We start from the raw sequence: 22,664 nt of genomic DNA, 5'->3' as shown, positions 1-22,664 counted from the left end.
ATATAATATCCCGTAACATATGCTCTGAAAAAAGAGTAAAGTACTAAACATGAAAGTGGAATGTAACGAATAATTTTTACGTTAAAGGAAAAACACGCATTCGAACAAAGTCGATTTTAAATTATCCAGAAATTTATATTTCGCAGTATCAACCGCATTGACTTTAGAATACTCCATATATTGCACACTTTATTTTATATACCTCCCGCCGTTCTCGTTTTTTGCAAAAGAAAATCGAAGAAGTTAAAAAGAAATCGCGAGAGAGAGAAAGAGAGCAGTTTGTTACTCCGCAAAATGTGTTACCTTGTTACACGGAAGCCGACATGCGCCGGCGGCGGCGCGGCGCTCCGGTGTCCATCGACGCGAAAATGTGATCGCCTCTGACTAACGGCGAAACGGCGTCGTTGCGAGATCGCCGGCTACCGGCTACTGATATCGATAATCATCGTGGTGATCGATGGACGGACGTCGCGCAAAGATCGGCTTATCGGGCGTGCTGAAACGCTCGCCGGACATGGCGGCGGCGGCGCGGCGGAGGAGAGGAGCCCCGATCCGAGGTTCATTGCCACCAATTCCGGCCGACCGGCCGGCCCCGCGCGGCGATACAACCGTTAAATATTACGTTCCCGCTCATTTGCATACTTACGCGTATGCGTGCGTTAAGGGTGCAATCGCCAGCGATGCATTATAATTTAGCGCGCGAGCATAAGCGTCGATGATGACCGGCCGGCCGTCATGTAGGGACGATGGTCCTCGCAAATTCGCGTGCGTGATTGAATAAACAGTTCAACCTTTCGCACACGTCCGGGGCGATTGTTGCACGTAGGCGGTGACGAGATGCGTTTTTCATGTGTATAACTTGCTTGTCGGCCGATGCGATCGCCGATAGAAGCGAGGCGGTACGTGGCAGGAGAAAAAGAGCGCAATAAACGAGAAGACAACTTCAGTAAGTGCATCGCTCCGTATTCGAATTTTATTCGCTGCGTGACGAATAATCGTTACATCTCGATCGTATATTGAAACATAATTTGATCATTTCGAGGGTTAATGATGGGGAGTCAAGGCGGAACGAGATTCGGCCTAGATTGAAAGAAAAGAATGGCGCGCTTTCCACGTTCTCTCACGTTCTTTGCATACATCCTTCTCAAGTATAGTCTGTCAAATCATCAAACGGGCCAATAAATATTATTCTTGTCTCGCGTCAGCCTCCTCCGCCGTGCTCTCCCATGCGCAGGTGTATTTGGACAGTTCCCGCGTGTTCTCAGGTGTATTTAAACAGTCCGCGTATATCGCGTACGCGGTTTACACAGCGCGCCTCGAGACACGCCGGAAACGATTTCGTGCGCGACTCCCAAAGAGGTAGATATAGGCAGTTATAGGTGTAGCGATCGTTCGAGCATGGAAACGATTTGTTTGCACCTGTCCCACCGGCGAGGTGAGGAAGCTGGAATCTCGGTTGACTAAAATCAAAGGCGAGAAACAAGCCTGGCTCCCGAATAGACGAAGGATTCTGAAAGGCCTCCTCTCTAACGGTCGTCAATCGAAGTGTCGCGTCTATTGGGCTGAAGTGTCAAACGGCTGAGGTATCTAATTCTTACTCAGTCCCGCCATACCAGGAATAATAATGGATAAACTAGGCACTTTAGACGAGTAGCACGGTCCCATTGAAATTTTTTTAGCACCTCTCTTCGCGTTCTTCAAATCGTAACTTTCGCTCAGTAAACTTAACAAACGGACACGGCTGTCAATCTGTCTTATTAGCTGTAACTTAAGTAAAAAAAAAAATAATCTTAAAAGCTTTTAGATCTAAAATTTGAAATGCGATGCCGCGCAATTATATTTCCTTTACAAAGAGATGTTGTTTACAAGTATCGAAAGATTAATTTACAATTCTTGATTGGGAAAATAAAAAAAACCGCGTTCGGGATAATTCGCCGTCCTGAAAACACACTTTTATTTCTCGCGTCACAAACTGAGGCACGAATCGATGGCAGTCACGCGTGCATTTTCGCTGGAGAGGATCTCTCGAATCGGACGCGGAGAAATATTCGCGCGTCTAATAATTTATATACATTTAATATCTCGTCGACGGTTTTGACGCGACGAGGTCCGTGCATGACTCCATTTGTCACACATGCACGATACACGTGCGCGCCTTCCTTTCGAGATCCGCCCAGGACCTCTCTCGAACTTAATTGATGAACACTAATTTGTGTGATTGGACCATAAATTGCGATCCTATATACCCTAGCCGCGCGGAGCCCGTAATTCGATCAGTTTAAATTCGCCATTACGGTCGCCACCCCGGTCGATGCTGGAACGGGTTTCATTCACCGATTTTGGTCGCGCTGAATCATGGAAGCGCGTCCATTACTCGAAGCACACGCGGTCGTACTTTCATATTAAATTAATGGAGCACGAATATACGACACGATATAAAGCAGTATTTATCACGTTCATCCTTGTCGCATGATTCTCGGGAAGTTCTCGTGATGATCGCGAAACTTCGCGAGATGGAGTATGAAAGTATTAACATCTTCCTTGTTTCTTCTTCTTTATGAATTTCACCCCTTTGCGTCAGCATCGCGGCTCGATCGAGCGCAGCGCGTCGCAAAGTTGCATGCAATGTTATTTATACATATATTCATCGGAGCATTTCGCATTAAACCAATATAGCGTTACGTAATGCCATATCGCTTTCTTCGGAAAAAAAAACATTTAGAATCGGGTATCTTGCGTGTCTTTCGGGCATTCAACACAATGTATCGGACATCGTTTTTTAATCCGCTCTCGACGACGAAACGGGGCGGAAGTGCGTGATCCGATATGCGGTTGGTTGCAGGCGGTGCCCGCGAGCACCTGAAGTTGATTTGCGATACGACCGGCTCGCAAGTGGTATTATTAGTGGATTGTAAAGCATTCGAGCCAAGCTCGAAAATCAACGTGCATTATGGACGATATGATATTCTCCGGGGTGTTCCGGCAGTAAAGAACCCGTCCGGCAGATAGCAGGTGGGTGCCAAAGCGGCGAGGCATAATAAATTCGGCAAACAATATCGTATCTAGGCCGGGATCGATATAACCGCGGGTATCGAGAAAAATTATTACCCTGTTCGCAAACCTGTGTGTGTGTGTGATTATCTTTGAATATTGTGGCAAATGAAGAAAGTTATCTCGATACTTCGCCACGTGCATAATTAATTATCGGAATTTTCTCGTATTCTTTAGGTAAAAGGTATCTCCTTGATGTAACGCGTCTATCAGATTTGGTATTTCACGCGTGGAAATATTAAAAGATGTTCCCTATTTCCTGTAATACCGCGCGTAGTTTTTGCACATATATATTCGAGGAAAAAAATTTAGAAATCGCTGCACGATTAAAATAGTATAAGAAATTGGCAAATATTTCGCAAACTGATATACTTACGGAGAAACGCAATGTCACATCTGTATCGCGTGTATATACTTGGCGCGAAACACTACCGTGTCTCTTATATTCATATCTTTGTGAGTGTATTATTCTCTGTATATTTTAAACCAGATTCTTTCACTCTGGCGCCGAAAAGATATATAATATATATATTTAATAATGAAGTGTCGGAGAGTATAATCAAAGATAACAGACCTGTTGCGATCGCGATGAAAATAATAACATCAATATTCGCATTCGGGAATGTTAACAGGTGCAATCGTGAATCGACAGTTCACCTCCCAATGCGGATGCAATTGACCGATCGAATCTCGATGCTAAACAAATCAACTCGGGTCATTGGCATCGAAATCGTAAATCGTATTGAACGCGCGGCGGTTCGAAAGTCGGCCAGCAGCAGCAACAGGTAACCTGCAAAGTTATATAATGGCGGCTTTGCTTCCTTATTAAAGGGACCGATCGCGAGAGAAGGGATGGCATCTGCTCTTCCACCATTGCGAATGTACGTGCGTGAGAAATTCGGTGCGAAAACAGACGGGAATTAGTCATTAATTTCATGTCGAACGTAACTATTAAGGACCAAACGAGTACACGATTATCGGGTCTGACATATTTATAACGTCAAAATATCGGGGGGAAAATAAGCTGTATGTAAATCATAAAATATTAGCACCGCCGAATTAGCTTCTGTAAAAAATACTGTTGTTTGGTAGCAACAATTAATGGCGTTACGTAAAGTTGAATAAACGGGCCGCAAATTCACAACACTGGAAAACGTAACTGTATCGTCATCTTCGAAAATTTGTTGCAGATGCCACGCGATCTGCATTTTTTCTTTAATACGTTTTACGAGCGACTATACTCACATCGCGACCGGTTGATCCACTTGTTTGCTTTTCGAGTGGAGTACATCAAGTACATCAAGTACAAGCGCGTACGATTTATCTTTCGACATCACATTGTTCTAACGGTACGAGATGTAAGATCGCGTTGAGCCGAGCAATACTTAATCTCGCATGTTTGTTCATCCGTGGATTTATTAATTGTATAATATACGTACTTATTTTATTTTTCTCATTTGGGGGTTGTAAACGCAAATCTGTCCTAGAAAGTGACATAATAGGGATCTGTGAACTATGAAAAGTGCTATTAGACCTCTTAATATTTTTTTGAAATTTGTAGAATGTCGTGCCAACTTTACAGATCTACATAATAAGGTATCTCAAGATCGATATTATAGATTTTTAAAGGTAATGAGCGAAATTTAGATTTATGCCAAGAAATTATAGCGACTCAGCTTTTGACACCGAAATAATTTGGAATAATTTATTTTGCTCTTCAAAATAATTGCGAACGACGATTATAAATACACGTCAAAGAAAGCGACTCCTGTCGTAACTTATAATGCACCGTTAACTAACACGATCGGGATCACCTTCGCAATTGGGAGGTAATTTACTCCGCGCGACGATCTTCGATGATATGGGGACATATGAGATCCATCGAAAACTACGGATCATGCGAGAAAAGAATATGTATATGTATATGTATATGTATATGTATATGTATATGTATATGTATATGTATATGTAATATTAATAATGAATAATACATTTATTGGTGTATATACTAATATACTGGAGAAAAGTGTATAATAACGTGACAATTTGCATTTTATTAGGTACTTTTCATCTACTCGTGCAGATCGTTATCGTTCTTTCGATCAATGCTTAAGTTTTGATATGGCATCTTGTAAAGTTTACGCGCGCGACGACACAGTCATTTTTTCTCCAACCTGTCAGTCGTTCGATTTTAATATCCGCATCATTGGTTCAATTGGTTGCAATTCTCCGTTGAGCTTAATAAGGATTTATAAATAACGGTATACAGGGGGTATACTGATGTGTACGAACTGCACGACGTCTCGCGCAGAAGTATATCTGCCACAGATGGTTGAGGAGCCTTTGTATCGGGATTTTTAGATTCCCCGCTCGGCAACTACTCTGCACCTCATCGGCACCTACTTAATCTCTGTCTCGCGTAATCATCCGCGTACACAGCACATAGTTAATTTCGGATCATCCCGTCTGCTGGACGCGCTCTGGCCATTTTATTTCGCGACGCGTCGATGTAACATTTATCGAATCACTTTGCGATTTTACGCGCGCGGCGTCTTGTTAACGAGCTCGACGAAAACACGCAGGCTTTCATCTCGTATCACTGACATTGAGACGGACCTTGAAAGGTTGTTCGATCCATTAAAATTTCCATCAAACTCGATATATAACAAAAGATGATTAATTATGGATTTAGATTGAAGTTTAGACTCCACGTTCGTACGAAATTTTATTTATTTATTTTTTATTTTAATTTACTAAGTACTAAACTCTTGCGATGCATGTTGCTCGCAGATGGGTTTTTTCTTCAAGCTTCCCAATTCGATAGCATTAATGTATTAAAACGTTGAGTGCTGCGCAGATTTCAATTAACATTGCAAATTAAAAAAAAAAAAAAAAGATTGAATGTTTAACGCGGTAAGTAACTTTCTTCGTATTTAAATATATAGGCAGTCGCATTTTTTATGTAAATTAACCGATATTACAGTAGTGGTGAGTACCACGGCATTCGATTATTGAGAAGAAATCACGTGAAACTGAAGTTTCCGTGAAATCATCGGCACAAGATTCATAAAACCCGTCACAGTAAGAGCGCTTAAGCGAGGGGGGTAGAGATGAATTTTATAGCACCCTATCTTAGCGCGATATATACGGCTCACTTGATCTTCGATCACTCGTCCCGGGAGACGCACGGCCCTTTATCGTCGTTAAAAGCCTCATTCTCCTTCTTTTTTCTTTCTCTTTCAATGTGCCGCGCCAAAAAGAGCGGAGAACGAGGAGACGACGAGGGCTGCCGTGACAACATCGACAGCCTGATGAGACCGCGAAATTACAGGCGTGGGGCCCCCGTTTGTGACCGAAGGCGAGTCATGGCGAGCTCCGTCTCGAAGAAGTACATTTCGTCGCGATTAATCAAAACTTTTCTCGGACGCGATTTCTTCGCGACAATCGCCGAAAACGGGGAGGCCGTCGTTTTGCGTGTTGTTGGCAACTGGTGATCGAGAAGTCTCGCTAAATATTCGCCGCTGACGTGTAAAGTAGCGTCGGTCGTCAGTTCCGCGTGCTCTTATTCGCCAGTGGTGTAATGATCGATTATCGACCATCGTGAAAAGCATCGGCGTGATACGCCTCGGGCTACTCGATTGGAGAACGCGCATTTTTGGGGGAGGGTGTCTCGTTTCGCGGATTCACCTCGTGATTGGTTTTAAAATTGCACATATACACGTTGGAGATCCATCTAATTATGTAACGGGCTCTACATGAGATATCAATAATCATGCCTGCATTTATAAGGACTTTCCAAGCGGTCTTTTTGCGGAAACAGGTGGTTACGTCGATGTCTCTTTTCTCTCTCTCTCTTTCTCTCTCTCTCTCTCTCTCTCTCTCTCTCTCTCTCTCTCTCTCTCTCTCTCTCTCTCTCTCTCTCTCTCTCTCTCCCCCCTTTCTTGTTTCTACTAAACGCTAGTTAAAGTGCTTTATTGGATAGTAATTTTTTACTGTTCACGTCATGTAATTAAACCTATCGAACACTATCGATAGATGTCTAGATGAGAAGTCACATCAAGCAAGACACGTCATGTCAAACGCGAGTTTTTTTTATTTCGACATATCGGTAATATTCGTCGCGATAGACGCTTTTGAAACCTTAATTAATAATGAATAAGTTGTTACAGAGACAACCTTTTCTTTAATTTTTACGCTTTAGGTATATGAAACAGGTATCGAAACGTGTTATAAGTATAAATCATAAAGGGCCGGTTGTTCCAACCTGTTGGTAAACTAACTAATAGTTAAATCATATATGTATGTCTTTGTTTTTCCTTTAAATTAGACAAAGATAGACATATGATTTAACTATTGGTTAGCTTATACCAATAGGTTGGAACAACCGACTCTAAAAGACAAGGGCAATTTTGTCAGAAAATTAAGCTTAGCAATCGCACTTAATTCTGCAATTACGTAAATAAAATCTGTATCTAGTATCTGTAATAATTCTATAATAGATATCACATTTTGTTTTATAACTACATTTGACTACATAAATTGTATGTAGGATCTTATATAGTATCTCTTGCGTAGCAAACGATTATTCAGGGTTCATTATAATCATTGTCGATTCCGATGTTCGAAACGAGGCTGGAAAGACCTTTTTAAACCACGCGATCAACTCTCGCAAAATCGATGAGGTATAAGCCGCAATTCTGCCGTTGCACGCACACAATTGCTCAGTCAACTATTTATTATAAACATTGGATGTCAACGCCGTCTTCTCGACAATGTAGCGCTATATTCGCGAATGTGTGTGAGATAGTATTTCTATACTAGAGAGAACATAAATCCCGACGTAAGTATCGCTGATTATCGGCGGGATCATAACGAAATGTATCTAATTGTTGAAAGATTCGACTAATAATTTGCGCCACGCCATTGCAACGAGACGAGACGCGAGACGCCGCATTGACTGCGACTTATCGCGTACATTATGCAAATTGTAAATTGCAATTGGTCTGGACCAATATGCAAATGTAATTGAAGTCGAGTCCGAGTCGAGTCGAGGAGCATCGAAATCCCAATTGAAATACGCGGCTTTATACTTACGCGTCGTTTTCCTGATATTATTGCAATAGGTGGTTTCACCTCCGCAATATCCCTTGTTCTCCTTCGGGTTGACACGCGATACCGTGTTCTTTCCGCTTCGTGCGACGATCGCTCGCGTATAATCTCGAAAGGGACGCCATGTATCTGTAATTTCAGGCGGGACGTGCGCGACATACGGACCGGTCGGGGCATTAATCTCGAAATTGTGAGCCAAAAATAACGCATGTACGGCGCGAATGTCGATACTGACATCGATGCGAATGTCAGTGCGGAATCCGCTACACGTGAACGAGACTATCAAATTGATTTTTTAAGGTCGTGAATGTTTCCGTGAGACACATTTCTTGAAATTTACAAAAGCACTAAGACTCACAAAGCTTACGTTTTGAACGATTTTTTAAGAAAGCAAATTAATTTGGGGAATTATAGTAATTTTTATTTTTTTTTTATTGTATCATGAAACTAATCTTATCGTATTTATGTGCTCCAATATTTTCTAGTGAGATAATTATCGCTAAAATGAATAATAAAGCGAGCTAAAATTACTTTGTATAAATAGATGTCCCATGGTGAAACGTTCGAAATTTATAGAGATACTATCGGTGTGTGAAGAGGAAGAAAGTTTGATTACTCGAAGAAATCTACGCTCGCACGATGGAACTTTGAACGTAAGTTTCGAACGCATATGTCGTTTAAGGCGCAAAACAACCGAGAAAGTGATTCTGTTAGAATAAAAAATTAATACCTTTCTATTAAGTCACCGATTCAATCATCTTCCGCCATAATGCAAATATTATTAGCTTTTTAGCTGTGTGATAGGTGCAGACCAAGCTGAAACGACCAAGCTGTTCGTATGTTTGAAATGCCTTTATCGACTTGTTGTTGGATTAAAAATATCTCTCTCTATATCGTTACGTAATCTACAAGGAGATTTAATTTCAAACTTGTCAATTTTATTGAAACTTTATTGGAAATTTTATACATTTTGTCATTACTAGCTGCACTATTTTTCTCGCATCGTGATTTATTACATTCTGAAAAATAGATTTATTTAAAGATGTCCACTTCAAAATTCTTCATACCTTAGATATTTCACATCATAAACATTCATTGCATATATTTCATCTTAACACATTCTTATCTTTTATCATTAAAATTACCTTAAATTTATAGAAATTACTCCAAACTATCAACAAGTTTCACACACACACAAATAGAGATAAATATCGAATAATAAAAGAATTTACGCGGTCGATTTTTTTTTCTCTCATTTCGTACTTTCTTAATTGAGGAAAGATCCACATAATGATATTTATGAAAACGAGCACATCGGCGCGGCACGATTTATCGTTATTATCCTTAATGACTACCTATGTTGTATATGCATTATCAAACCCTTATAATGCCATGACTCGTGACTTATGACTTGAAATCATGCGTAAACCAGTGCGTTGAGTGTGACTCACTCGCGACGCATCCGTCACGTATATGAGCGGGAGGACACCTTTCAGTCTCCGCCTGAGAAACAGGTTGTCGATGGAGAACGACTGGAAGAAACGCGAGATACGAGTCGGAACGGGTTAAAGAGAGAAAGAAAGAGCATCGCGGGGGAGAGAAGAGAAAGGAAAGGGGAGGCGGAAAATGCATTGCATAGTAATGATCTATTTAAGAGCGGAGCGGCGAAACCGCTGACAATTAATTAGACACTTTTGGACGATTTAATTACTGACTTTTACGAGTCGTACGAAGGGACGACGCCTTCTGCGATCGAATCCCGAAAGGAATGTCACATAATTGTCAATTAATCCGGGAGGAATTTCGGGACGATAAAAACAAGGAATGCCTGCGAGCGGAATAAAAATGCAATTTTTTTTAAGTTACACGGATCGGCGACTCTCGCTCGGACAGGAAAGATTCCATTGAGATTGAGTAAGTTACGATCTATGCCAGTCTGTGGAGCCGAAATCCTGCTAATGAAAAATCAATTCTATATCCAGAGAATTCGTAACGAAGAGAGAGCTACCTGCTTTTGCGACACGCATAACGGAGGTTTGCTAAAATTGACGTTTGCATCGCGATAACAACGTATAATCCATATATTTATGTATGGATTATATAAACGTATAATCCACACACATCAATAAATAATATTCGAAAAAAAAGTGGATTGCCGCTTTGCAATCCGCGCGGTAGTCCGATCGTGTGCCAGTTGATTTTCATGCTTCATTAGGCGTCGAATTCCAACGGCGACGTAAGGTTAAAATTATCATGTTTGTATCGATATGCAGGTCGTCAGAATTCGTGTGTAATCACCGAATATCATCTCGATGCTGTCGTCAAAACATAAGTTCCATCTACGGTCTATTCTGTCGAATAAATCGCGAATTTTCGCGCCGTACAAAATAATTTTAATGTCTGCGCACCATGCGGACAGAGTAGATTTAACGTCGTCGCAATAAACACTGCAATATAGTGCTAATAATATCGATAATGGATATCCGTTTTCGACAGTTATAGTATATTTCAATCAGTTACGTGGCAACTATTTTCGAACTGAGAATCGTCGCTTTTAAACAGGAGCTTTCTCACAAGAGTTACGGGTTTATAGAATTTATTTAACAGATTATCTTGATGCAGTCTATCCTTCATTATCCTTCCTCGTTTCGTTATAGCGTGTAAATTACTACTTCTAGTATCTATGTTAGTATAGATCGCTTCATTAGCCTCTAATTTTCTCTCTGTTAGTATTGCCTTCGCCGTAAATGTCGCAACGATTAAACGCGGCAGGAGTGATTAATCGACTGACGTTCTTATCTTGTTGCTCGCGAGAGGAACGAACGAAAGCGGAGAGTGTTTCTTTCGTCGAGGCTGGCGTTCCTTCGGTGAAGTACGAGCGGAAGGCGGCGATAATTAGCGGCATGTCGATGAACGCCACGCACTTTTACGCACGTATCGGCCTTTAAATGGTGATGGTTCATATTTCGACGCAACGCGGAGGAGAGACCGAGGGAATCGTACGGAATATTGATGCGTCGTCGCTGCTCTTCTTGCGGCGGCGGTAATTGCGAGGGCACGCGAGAACGTTGCTATTAACATCGAGTTCGCGTGTATTTACGCGATAACGGTTATCCGTGTTACAATCGGCCTGGTGATGAGGTTTCGGACCTGACCGCAAATTTTGTAACGACGCACATTGATAATCGGACACCCAAACGGACACGGACACCCAAACGGATCGAACGCTTACGCGTTCATAACGCTTATAATGGCGCTGTAACTTAAGTGCGATAATTTTATATACAGCGATATAGCGATCGCGCGTTTTTAGGTCGAAACTACATTCATGTTCTCTGCGGGATGCCGATGTTTTATCGCATATAAAGTACAAATATCCATGCTTCTGTACGGAAGCAGTTTTAATTTTTGCCTCGTTGCTTTAGTAATCGCTTAACGTTTTTTGAAGTTTTTTGATCGTACGTAGTTAAATTCCTGAATTAATTATTTCTTTACGCAACGTGTCATGACGTGTTTATCGAACTTCGCCTCAGTGTTTTCCTCGTATATTCGATTATCGTAGACTACATGTATTGGTTTGTGATCCTATACGCTTCAGATAACAATCAGTCCGAATTGGCTGTAAATTGTTGATTTAAGCACATTCTGTCCACGCATAATAAACTTCAACGAATCATCGACGGTTCATTTTGGAAATTTCCTTGGAAATTTCCAAATCGATGAGAAAACAACTTCTTCGATTGATGTCACCGTCTTAGAAATCATTGCTTTCTACCATTATTTTGTTCTGTTCTTTGACCGTGACTGCAGGTTGGCCCTGTTACGAAATAATTCTCATGCGTGACACACACGGACACGCGTTCGCAATTTGCACTATCTAAATCACTATGATTTGTCATTGAAGATATGTACGTGCGCGAATTGCAGGCCGAATTGCACGGCACATCGAGCGAGGAACATCTTCATTTGTAACTTTCGAGCGCAGTGTGAGCCGTAACATTATAGTTACCCCGATAAGAGAATCGGAGTATGCTTTTTCACACGTTTCTATCTTTATTACTTTATACTTATAAGTACGAACAAACGAACGATTTGTCGTTAAACTTAACACTCTCTAGTTAAAAACTAAACAGTAAAGTCTCGGTTATTCGAAAAGTGCAGCACTTTACATTAGAGACGGAATAACACCCCGAATATATATTAATATGACGTTCTACAATATTATAATCATATTTCGTCTTTTTTTTTGTATAAATATAATCAATTAAGTTATTATAATGTTGTCGGATATCGTTACACTTTCCATCTGGCTTGCAAACTTTTTTGCGTGAAGGCTGCAATTCCGAGTTCTGATGTGCGATGTCGTCTCGGTAGATTAGTGCTACGAGACGCGACGTACCGCGACACACCGTGCGCCGACTGATAAAAAAAATGGAAGGAAACGTGGTCCCGATATCACGCGGCGGGGATACTTTGCGCGCGAGCGGGCAAAAGAAATTCAGGATAGCTCACGTGTGTCCGGTAAAGACACCGTTCGGCGCGACCGCAGGCAATATATCGCGCAGGTTGGATCTTCGCCGGGCATAATGCGAGCTTAGGAACGTCGTTATACGTCTCGCGCGCGCAACGATATAAATTGCACCGCGTCGGCACGTGCGATTGGGCCAATAGAGCAAGAAACACCGGCGGGCAGAGAGGCTGAAACGTTATGCACAATCGGGCCGATGGCACGCGTAAGATAACACGTGCGCCGCGTTCCGCAACGTGCGCGGAACGCCGGACAAAATCGGATGTGCATCTGGCGGTGCAGGTGCCGGCGGATTATAAAGGGGTACGGTGGTTGCGTTACACTTCCTGCTACGTCGATCTTCCGGCACGATCGCACCCTCCGACTCTTTGCGATCGGTCACGCGTCGCACATACATTACTAACCTTATTCTGTAACTTGGAAGATTTATATACTTGTATTTTACACATTTATATACTTATATTTTTTTAAGTCGCAATGATTTAATCAATGTTTTTTAATTATTGTATATTTTTTTCATTAGCAAAAAATTCGATTATTGAGGGTTATATATTCTTCAAAATACAATTATATATATATATATTTTTTATAGAATATTATCTACATTTTTTTTCAGATTTGTCTATAACTGCACGCGTAATTAATTTTCGATATTAAAACGTTCATTAAATATTTTTTTAAGGATTACATAATTTAATTTCTTATAAAATTGGAGCGTAAATAAGCTACAGCCAAGTTGACATCTATGAGACGATAACGAAGTAATAATTTGGCTATAATATAGATTGATAAGGAGTTTTAATTAAAACGACGGTCAAGCTAACGCTTCTTATTAGATTCAGCGTGAACATCTCGACATGCTATACGGTATCGGCAATAAATTCGGCACTCAACAAAATAAGATATTGGGCATCTCATTATAAAACGATGATAGCAGAATCCGTGTTTACTTTAGCTGTGCGTACGATTTCCAAAGTGACATCACTATTGACGTGTCACGCATAATTAAGAAGCGCATTGGCATTTACGATCATTCGTAAAAAAGATTTATATTTATTAACCGCCGCGCGGTTCGTTGGTCGGCAGCCGGCTTTATCCAGCGATCACGAAAAATCCGTCGAATTCTCCTCTTCGAGTGTCCCTCTAACGCATTTGTTCGATCCCGAGAAAATCGTGGGAGAAAGAAGGAGAAAGAGATAGACGTGTCGTTTTCGTTCGCGTCGAACCAAGTTTCCAAGAAACGCTAATGCGAACGCTGTTTTTCTTTCCAGTAACTGAATTTAGTGACGAGATAGGCCGCTTTTATAGAGGCACTTGATCACACCGTGAATTCTTAATTCTCTTCAACAGGCGCACTTTTATCGCGCTCCCTTGAGATATTTTATTGGCTCATCTCGTTTGAACATCTACCCAAATTATATCCTTAAATGTATAGCGTGGCTTGTTATCTCTCTGACGAAAAGGTATAGCGTCACTTTCTCTCCTCGGCTACCTTCATCACCTTTTTCGACGACTGAGAAGAGTGAGAAGCTTTCAAGCGTACGTCGAAGTAATTACAAGACGAGCGCGTATAGGGGAGGGAATTTAATCAAAGTGTAGTCCGGTTGCAAGTGCAACGTGAGAGATGCGTCTCAGAGACGGTCTCGCCGTAAATAATTATTAACACGATTTCGCGGTGAACGCGCACTGTATAATTACCGCGCGCTTGACAGCGTTTATGGCCTACGCGCGCTAAGATTCAATAATCAGACTTCGAATGCAACTCATCGACCGATTAATATAATCGCGATAGCGCAATTTCCAACACCTGCCACAGAGATTCCTTTAGCGAGAAGGTTATTACGAGAGGATGCTTATACACGGACGAGTAACTAGTCATTTGTAACGCTTATTAAATTTCTTAGAGACAAACGGCCGATGCGTACAATTTATTTGAGGCAAAAAATTCTGTCTCCCGTTTCGTTTACGGGCTTATTGAACTCTGATAAAGCGACATCGCGTAAAATTCGACAGATACGTAACGAAATTTTATGAGATTATGTATCTACGCTGTCACACCTCTTTAGCATGATTTGCATAAAAGATTTATGCTTAAGAACACGGACTGTGCTTGTGACAAACTGCGAAATTAAACGGATGCCAAATATCTAATTAATTTTAAGCAAGAGCTCGGACGGCACGTCAATAACGTGCTTTTGATTAATAAATAACGATCGCTTCGTCTCGCGACTCGAATTTTTTTCGGTCAGAAATATGCGGCATCCGTCTTTTTATCGCTATATGATTCCTGCGGCAGGACTTCCGAAATTACGGTTGCGCCTGTCGTCGAAGACTGATGAAATTATTCGGCGAACGAGGTGTGATCATCGAACGGCGATTTATCACTCGAGAAGCGAGATTATAATCAATCTCGATTTATCTATACTTAATTGTGATTCATTCCCGCGATTAACACAATTTGACGGAAATTAAAAAAAAAAAAAACTCGGTAGTCAACCATGCTTGAGTGTTCCCGATAAATCGATAACCGGTATGAAACTCCCGGCGATTAATCGGGCAACTAAACGGCTCTCGGAAGAAGGAGAGAACGATTTGTGTCTCGTAAATTTCTCGCAAATCACGCCGATAGTACCGATTATGAAATGTAAAAAACGCGAGGGAAACATCGGAGATTACCGATATACCGAACCTTTCGGCGGTATACCGAGAGGTCCAGGGTTAGGGTTAATTGCGATTTCATTTAACGTAATCATAACACTCGCCAACCGGTTGTATATACTAGTAAATTTAGGATGATTACTTTAATGACTGAATTAGCATCCGTATCTTTTCAATCTTCAGCATCTACTCGTACGTTGCTGCTTGCACGTCGCTTAAGATACGTGAGCGATCCTACAAAGCAAACATACAAAAAGTCTGGTATATCCACCGCGTGTGTGGAGAGAATTAACTTATTATCATAGCAAAAGCGTGACTTTTTAAGGGATATTACGTTGGCTTTACACGTGTATCTCTAAATTTATATATATATATATATATATATATATATATATATATATATCTAATAATAATGTACAAATAATATAGTAATGCGTCTCTGATAAATGACGCGCGTATGCTAATATTCCTTTGACAAGCGCATACAGATGCAATGTTCAACGAAGACCGAGGAACGGGCAAGATATGCCATAAATGGATATCTGCCGGAAGTCTCTTGTGTAATGTCGCGGAATTAAGCGGCCGTTAATTCACGGGATTTTCAATGACTTATCGGCCACGCCGAACGAATGATGCGCTTGTTTGGCGCGCGGTTAACGAAACGCATAAAACTACCGCTTCTCTCGGATTCCCTTCGATTATTCACGACCTACAGATCTATTTATGTATTGCAGAATGCTGTGGGGAAAATGCGTTCTCTAGCCCTCGTTCTCACGAGCTTCAACCTCCTGCAAGTCGTCGTTCGCTGTCAAGAATTATCGGTCATCCGGCACGCCGATGGAGATATTTTTACCATCGAAGGTAAATATGTTCTGTATATTAATCGGCACCGTTTCACTAATCTATGAAAGGGGCAATTCGGGACGACGGCCGAAAGAAAAGTATTGCGTTGAAAAAATGCTACTGTAATACAAACATTTCCTCCAAACTGGATTTTCGATCGTGCACATCACGTTTTTCATTTCGAGACCTAATATCTATTTGCGGTTTCTCGCAAAGCTTTGTGGTAATGATGACATTATGACGTGTTGCATTTCGGCGGTCTGATTCGCGAGAAGCGCGCCTCGTAAAGCGCGCCTTCGCGCGATTCGCGCCGGTGATATGGCGCAAATTCCTCCGAGTGATTTTCCGGTACGCGGAAGCAAAATGGTTCGAGAGTGCCGAACAGGACGATTTTGCGCAAAATCGTGACACAACCGCTGCGCGCGAAATAAAAAGACGTTCGTAACGGATTAACCGTGAAATTACGATGTAACGGTTTGACAGCTGTCCGACCTGTCCTTGCTCGGCTGGATTATACGACACGTCCTGAGGATCGGAACACGTGAATTTCAACCGACGGGCTATACGTCGCATCTTCGAGAGCCTCGCGTTACTAAAAGATCCTGCGAAACACGTTTGGCACACGAAAACAAGTTACCGATTCTTGAAGGATTGGTTAATTGACCGTTAATGTACGATGGTGTATTTTAACGCGTGACACGAACACAGTATCAATTAAAAGTATAAAGAAACCAAAGCTGCAATAAGTTGAACAAGATAAAGTACGGAAAAGACAGTTGTAAAATCCAATTAATAAATGATAATGTATATCGTAGATAATATATATCATATAAAACTTAAAACATGTTGAAATATAAATCGATGTGTATTCGAATGGTTTTATAAATGGATACATTTGGAGGGAATTATCTCGGCCGAAATCTCGAATTTTATTTTAAATTAACAAACACGGTATAATGTAACTGTACGAACATATATTACTGAAACTAACATTTATATGTATATAAACGTACGCATTAACGTATGTTTATATGTTACGTATGTAAACGTATAGTAAACGTACGTTATGTATTTTTGACTTACAATTAGTAATTATTAACTTTGCAAAATAAATTTTAGCGGCTAAATATCACGCTCAGCTCTTATTGTCTGAATTAATTTGAATTTTTTATATATTGAGCCTCTATAATACATATTTATTATTTATGAAATTTATATGTTACAGGTTCTTGCACGGAAGCCTGTACAGTGCTTAGCAGCGGCACCGCCAGTCCTTACTCTCGGAGTTTCTCGAGCTCGAGCCTGCTTGTGCCAAACAGTTCCTGCACGTGCCAGTGTAACTTCGACTCGCCTATCTTTCGAGAGGATCTTCACATATGCGTCAACGACATCCACGGTAACGTTCCTGCAAAATTTCTTTTGTTATGGAGTTATGAAGTCGTCTACCGCGCGGAGCGGAGACGTTGCGGCAAGTCACCGCGCGAACGTTTATAGTTGCTGGACATTAATGATTTCCGACAATGCGCTTTCCGTTATACAATCCTCTTGCCAGCTGGTCCAAATCAAGCAGCAAAAACTTCCGCGCGGCGGACGCGGATTTATATGGCTTATTCTTCTGTATTTAGCTCGTCGCTGCGTGAATCACAGCGGTATTCATCGTCGCGATCAATCTTGAATGCGCCATACTCGACGTCACTCGTGTAATTGCGCATGGCTCCGCGGACCGTTCCTCTCACGAATTATTGTTCTTCCTGTTCTACCGTTGCGAGAACAGAGAAGCCTCAAGTATTATTACTCGCAATATTTGGGCACCGCGAAACAGTATAATGATATTAATTAAAGTTGGAACTCACAATCCAGGGTGTAAAGGAACACGAAATCGTGGTGTTACGAAGTCTTTTATTTCTTTCTTTTTATGCACATGTGTAATGAAAAATGAAATATTATCATAAAAATACGGTCAGCATTGTGCGACGGCAGTGGTTCAATCTCTTCTCACTCTGACGAATATATATAATTATCTCGAGCTATAAAAGAAACCGGGGGATGTATGATTACGGCCTCGGCCTGATTGTGCCTTCTTTCCCCGCGATATTAATAATAATACGGCGATATGTTATTTATTACACCGTCATTAATTTTCACACAGCCAGTAATCGGAATATCGTCCGCGATAGGTGGTCGCCTTATGGTATCGGTGTAACAGGTGTAGCCTCCCCGGAAGTGTGTCTCTCCCTCCACATATTTATCGACACCGAGCATACCTCTCGGGTACCGTTTTTTAAGCTACCGATCGCGATTGGTCGCCGTGGACAGAGGTGAGGCCACCAAGGAGGCCACGCAAAAATGGCGTATTCAGCTCGGCCAATGCAATTTCGGGGGCTTTAATGTCTACGTACTTGCGTGGCGAACATCACGCGATTAAACTGCCATCCAAACGGAATTTGAATAATTTCCCTTCCTCTGTACTTTGGCCTCCGCCGTCTCTGCATTCATCTCGCCGCTCGTCGATCGATTTTTCCCCATTTACAAGTTTCTCGAACAGTTTTTGGAAAAATTGACCCAACAATAAGCGAATGCCGCATTTATTGAGAGAATCGCCTCTTACACCATTCAATACTGCGCGAAGGAACGTAATTATACGACGAAGGTGAGGCGAGGAGTAAAGACGCGGATTCGACCCAGCGGGGTACCATCGCGTGCGCTGCCGGGGTTACTGATGAATTGCCGGCTGTGTGTTAGGGCTCATTATAATTTACAAGAAGAATCTACTTTTCGGCGGCTACACTTTTTTGCGGATAAATACGCGGGAATGATTTATTTCGCCGCATCGCCAATTTAATTATATTGGCGATGCGGCGAAGATGCCATGCTTTCTTCGGGTATAAATGAACAATGTTTCCCCGGAAATTTTGCTCGACAGTCGGAGACCCCCCCACTGTCGAATATACTCGTTGATATCTTAAAAAATTGCTATCGACATAGTCAGTCACGAACGTCATTTATCGTGTATGGAAATATTAAAGCAATTACATATAATTGCTACATATATAATACACGGAAAAAAATAATTTATTAACATCATTAGTTTCGGAAATAATCTTATTAATTCTTATTAATACGTCATGCTCTTGTTTTAATACTTTCTGTTATTGAATTAACAAGATTATTGCCAATTAGATCTAATGCTGTTAATACATTAATTTTTTCTGTGCATATAATTATATTAATCACATTGTTTTTGCAGAGTAGCAATTTATTACGATAGAGTACTTGGTAGAATAACGCTCGAGACGACTACTAGTTTGTTAATATTAAATAATATTTAAATAATAATTAAATATTATTTAAATTGCATATTGCATACTTCAGTAGATAATCACTTATATCTTTCCTTATGCGTGAACCATAGGCCAGATAAACCGGACAAGATAGAAATCGTTATCGAAAGGTCGAGTAACGTGTAAGATCGTGCTGCAAACCACGGCGTGAATAAATGACGTGCCCCTGCCCGTTTCCATAAGTCACTCTCGGTATGTTCTCTTACCGAATGCACATTGAACAACAGATTCTTATCCAAACGGTAACGAGGTGTTGACCCGCGGCGCATAAATCTCGGAGGGTTTAAAGAATATAAATACCGCTCATCGGACACGCATATAGACTTTTGATACCGTTCCAATCTTTGGAACGTCCGGTGCATTGCGGTGCGAAGCGCGCGCTGTCGTGAAGCCTGATCAGTCTAGGAACTCTATATATAGGAAGACTGCAGAAACGTTTTAGTTGATCGTATTATTTGACACTACGGTCTTTCTTGTTACGTATGCAACGACTTCGAATGCGAGATGCGCAAAACTCGCACCGCGTATATCGGAGTCAGCGCGAGTCTCTTCCTCATCTGGCAGTCGAGCGGATTTCTCGGCGCGCGAGCATACTGCTTTCAATCGAACCGCGTCATTGGAAATGATTGCTCCAGCTGTTCGAGTGAACCGTCTGTCCGCCGCGTTTCTAAATCGTCTGCTACGCACGCAATACGGTATTAAGCGGCGCGCACTCGGTGCATGTGCTCGGCGACTTGTTTATATCGCGGGTCGCTTTCCTGCTCGGGTAATCCGTCTTACTTGCCTCCGACAACGATTGGGAGAACTTGAACCTTGTGACTGAATAGCCTAGAAAAAGATAAGCCTGCAGATTTGCAAGCTTCGCGTTATAAATGCGAAATTGTAGATCTAAAGTAGATCTTAGCTCACGCTTTATGCGCGGAACGTTTCAATCGCGACTAAAGATGATCGTGGTGATAAGTATTGTTAATGTATAATACAAAAATAATGGAGCCGCAAATAATACACTGATTGGCTAAAGCCAATGACACTCTTATTCGTTAATCTTTTAAACATAGGCTACATAATTCAAAGGATATTAATCAGGATTACTGAATCTTGCCTTTCAAAGACGGCATTGAAAATGAGAGAGTATTTATTCGAACAGTAGCTGATATACGCTTTCAGGAAGCCTTTCTTCGAGCGAATGGAGATCGTACGTCACCGATTCTGATTTATGACTTCTGTGATTCTCAAGTTATACATCTTTCTCCCTCCCTCTCTCTCTCTCTCTCTCTCATTCTTTAACTCATTATTTGCTTCTGATATTAATTACCTCGTGTATCTTGTTCTTAATTTCGGAAAGTATATTTGACTGATCTAAAGTGGACTGGCAAATTACACTGCATTACGATGTTTATTGTAATAATCATTCATCAACCTTACAATTAGTCCATCGCCCTGATATACGCGGTATGGACTTAATCGCTTTGGACACGTACAAGGACTTATTCAGGTTGTAAATTATCTCTCGTTACGATTATTTATTGGCAATCCATTATCATTCATTATTGCTGCATCTGCGGCTCTCTCGGGTGCACCAAAACACCCCAAATTACGTGCCATTGCGAGCGCGCACGCCGACTTTTTAACCACTTAACGCGTCGATTTTTTTCTCCGTACCCTGTTATACTCCTCCACGAGACATAACTTATGTCGCACATCATAAGCGCCGCGTAAAATATGTATAACGGCGACGGGAAAGGGGGAGAGAGAGAGAGAGAGAGAGAGAGAGAACGGGCGTATCGAAATTAATGCTGATGCCAAACTCACGCCGCGCCAGTGATAATAAGTTTCACTCCGGTTCGCCGAAGAGGCAAGCGGCCAATCGATTCTTCCTTTACTTATACATTGGCCGTGAATCGTAACTCATCGATTATGGAACGATTTATACAAGCATTAAGACAAGAGCTATCATGCCCGTGGCAAAAGAGTCCGCAATATTGCACGAGAGCACATCGGAGAATCGTCCTACATCGGCGAAATGTTTATTTTTCACCCTCGGATTATTTTCGCAACTGAGACACAAATAAGATTGTGAAAAATGACCTTCCGTTCCCAGATACACGAAAAACGGCACTGTCTATCATTTCGCCGCCCCGCTATTATTAATATTAATCTGTTTACCGCTGGCGCGCGATCGGAGCTATCTCCGATCTCCCGCCGGAGCATCGAATTTACGAGCGGCCGAAGATTGAAAACGCTTCGTGGAAGTGGGCAAGTATTTGAGAAAACGCGAAGATGTTTTCTGCGTTGCACGGTTCACAATGAGGTTCATAATTTTTCGGCTTGCGCAGCACGTCAAAACAGCTTTAATTTAAGATTCTGCGACAATTGGGACAGCAACGGCAGCCGATGCCTTGTATATACTTGCACGTGAATATTTCTGCGCAAGATATAAAAGGATAAAAAGCGACACGGCAGATTTTACCCTCGTCAAAAAGGTAGCGGATGGCCAAGATATCGTGCGGATGTAACTCATAAATACGTTTACGGTCTTATTCCATAATTATTCAAGATTACGGTAATTAAAATTGTTTCGTGTAACATCAGGCTTCTTGCAATACTTTGGACAAATTGGTAATTATCACAGATCATAAAGATCGCCTCAAGTACCTTTCATTATATTTTATATTGTTAGATCACTTAGGAATCGACGAGTGGCGCGAATCGGAAATACAGATTTGCGATTTCCCGATGCAGGTTGTGCCTATTAATCATACGCTAAGCTTACACACATTATCGTCCATCTGATGTCGTTTCAAATTGCAAATTAGCTCAATAAGATCAAGCGGTATACTCTTTGATTATCTCGAATCAACCGAAGGAATCTCAATCCCAACGTCTCAACCATGCATTGGATGATTAATTAATTTAGATTCTCGAGAATATCGTTTGATAATCTTCATATATTTGTCGCGACATCTCTCTTTATCTTATAATACCATCAATACCATCTTCTCATCGTAAATATGCTGAAATATTTTGCAAAATTGCACGTAAAATTTACTGCAACTTGTACTCGAATCACTTGCGTTTGCAAATAATTAAAAGCAGGAGAATTGAGGCGAGAATTGAGTAAACAATTTAATTTT

The 22,664-nt window shown here is 41.3% G+C and overlaps 1 protein-coding gene across 2 annotated transcripts in view; it reads left to right on the top strand.

The window, feature by feature from the left end:
• Sha (shavenoid) overlaps positions 1 to 22,664 on the top strand; it is an 86,357-nt gene that overhangs the window by 41,626 nt on the left and 22,067 nt on the right. For both annotated transcript variants that reach the window (XM_077413546.1, XM_077413553.1), the window contains 2 exons: positions 16,081 to 16,207; positions 17,415 to 17,585. In XM_077413546.1, coding sequence (XP_077269672.1) covers positions 16,096 to 16,207; positions 17,415 to 17,585 — 283 coding nt within the window. In that variant the 5' untranslated portion in view covers positions 16,081 to 16,095. The remainder of the gene's footprint in view (positions 1 to 16,080; positions 16,208 to 17,414; positions 17,586 to 22,664) is intronic.

The sequence above is a fragment of the Temnothorax americanus genome, unplaced genomic scaffold (genome assembly GCF_048541705.1).
Source record: "Temnothorax americanus isolate GAGA-0224 unplaced genomic scaffold, ASM4854170v1 Scaffold10, whole genome shotgun sequence".
Lineage (NCBI taxonomy): Eukaryota > Metazoa > Arthropoda > Insecta > Hymenoptera > Formicidae > Temnothorax > Temnothorax americanus.
This window is presented reverse-complemented; position numbering and strand designations above follow the sequence as displayed.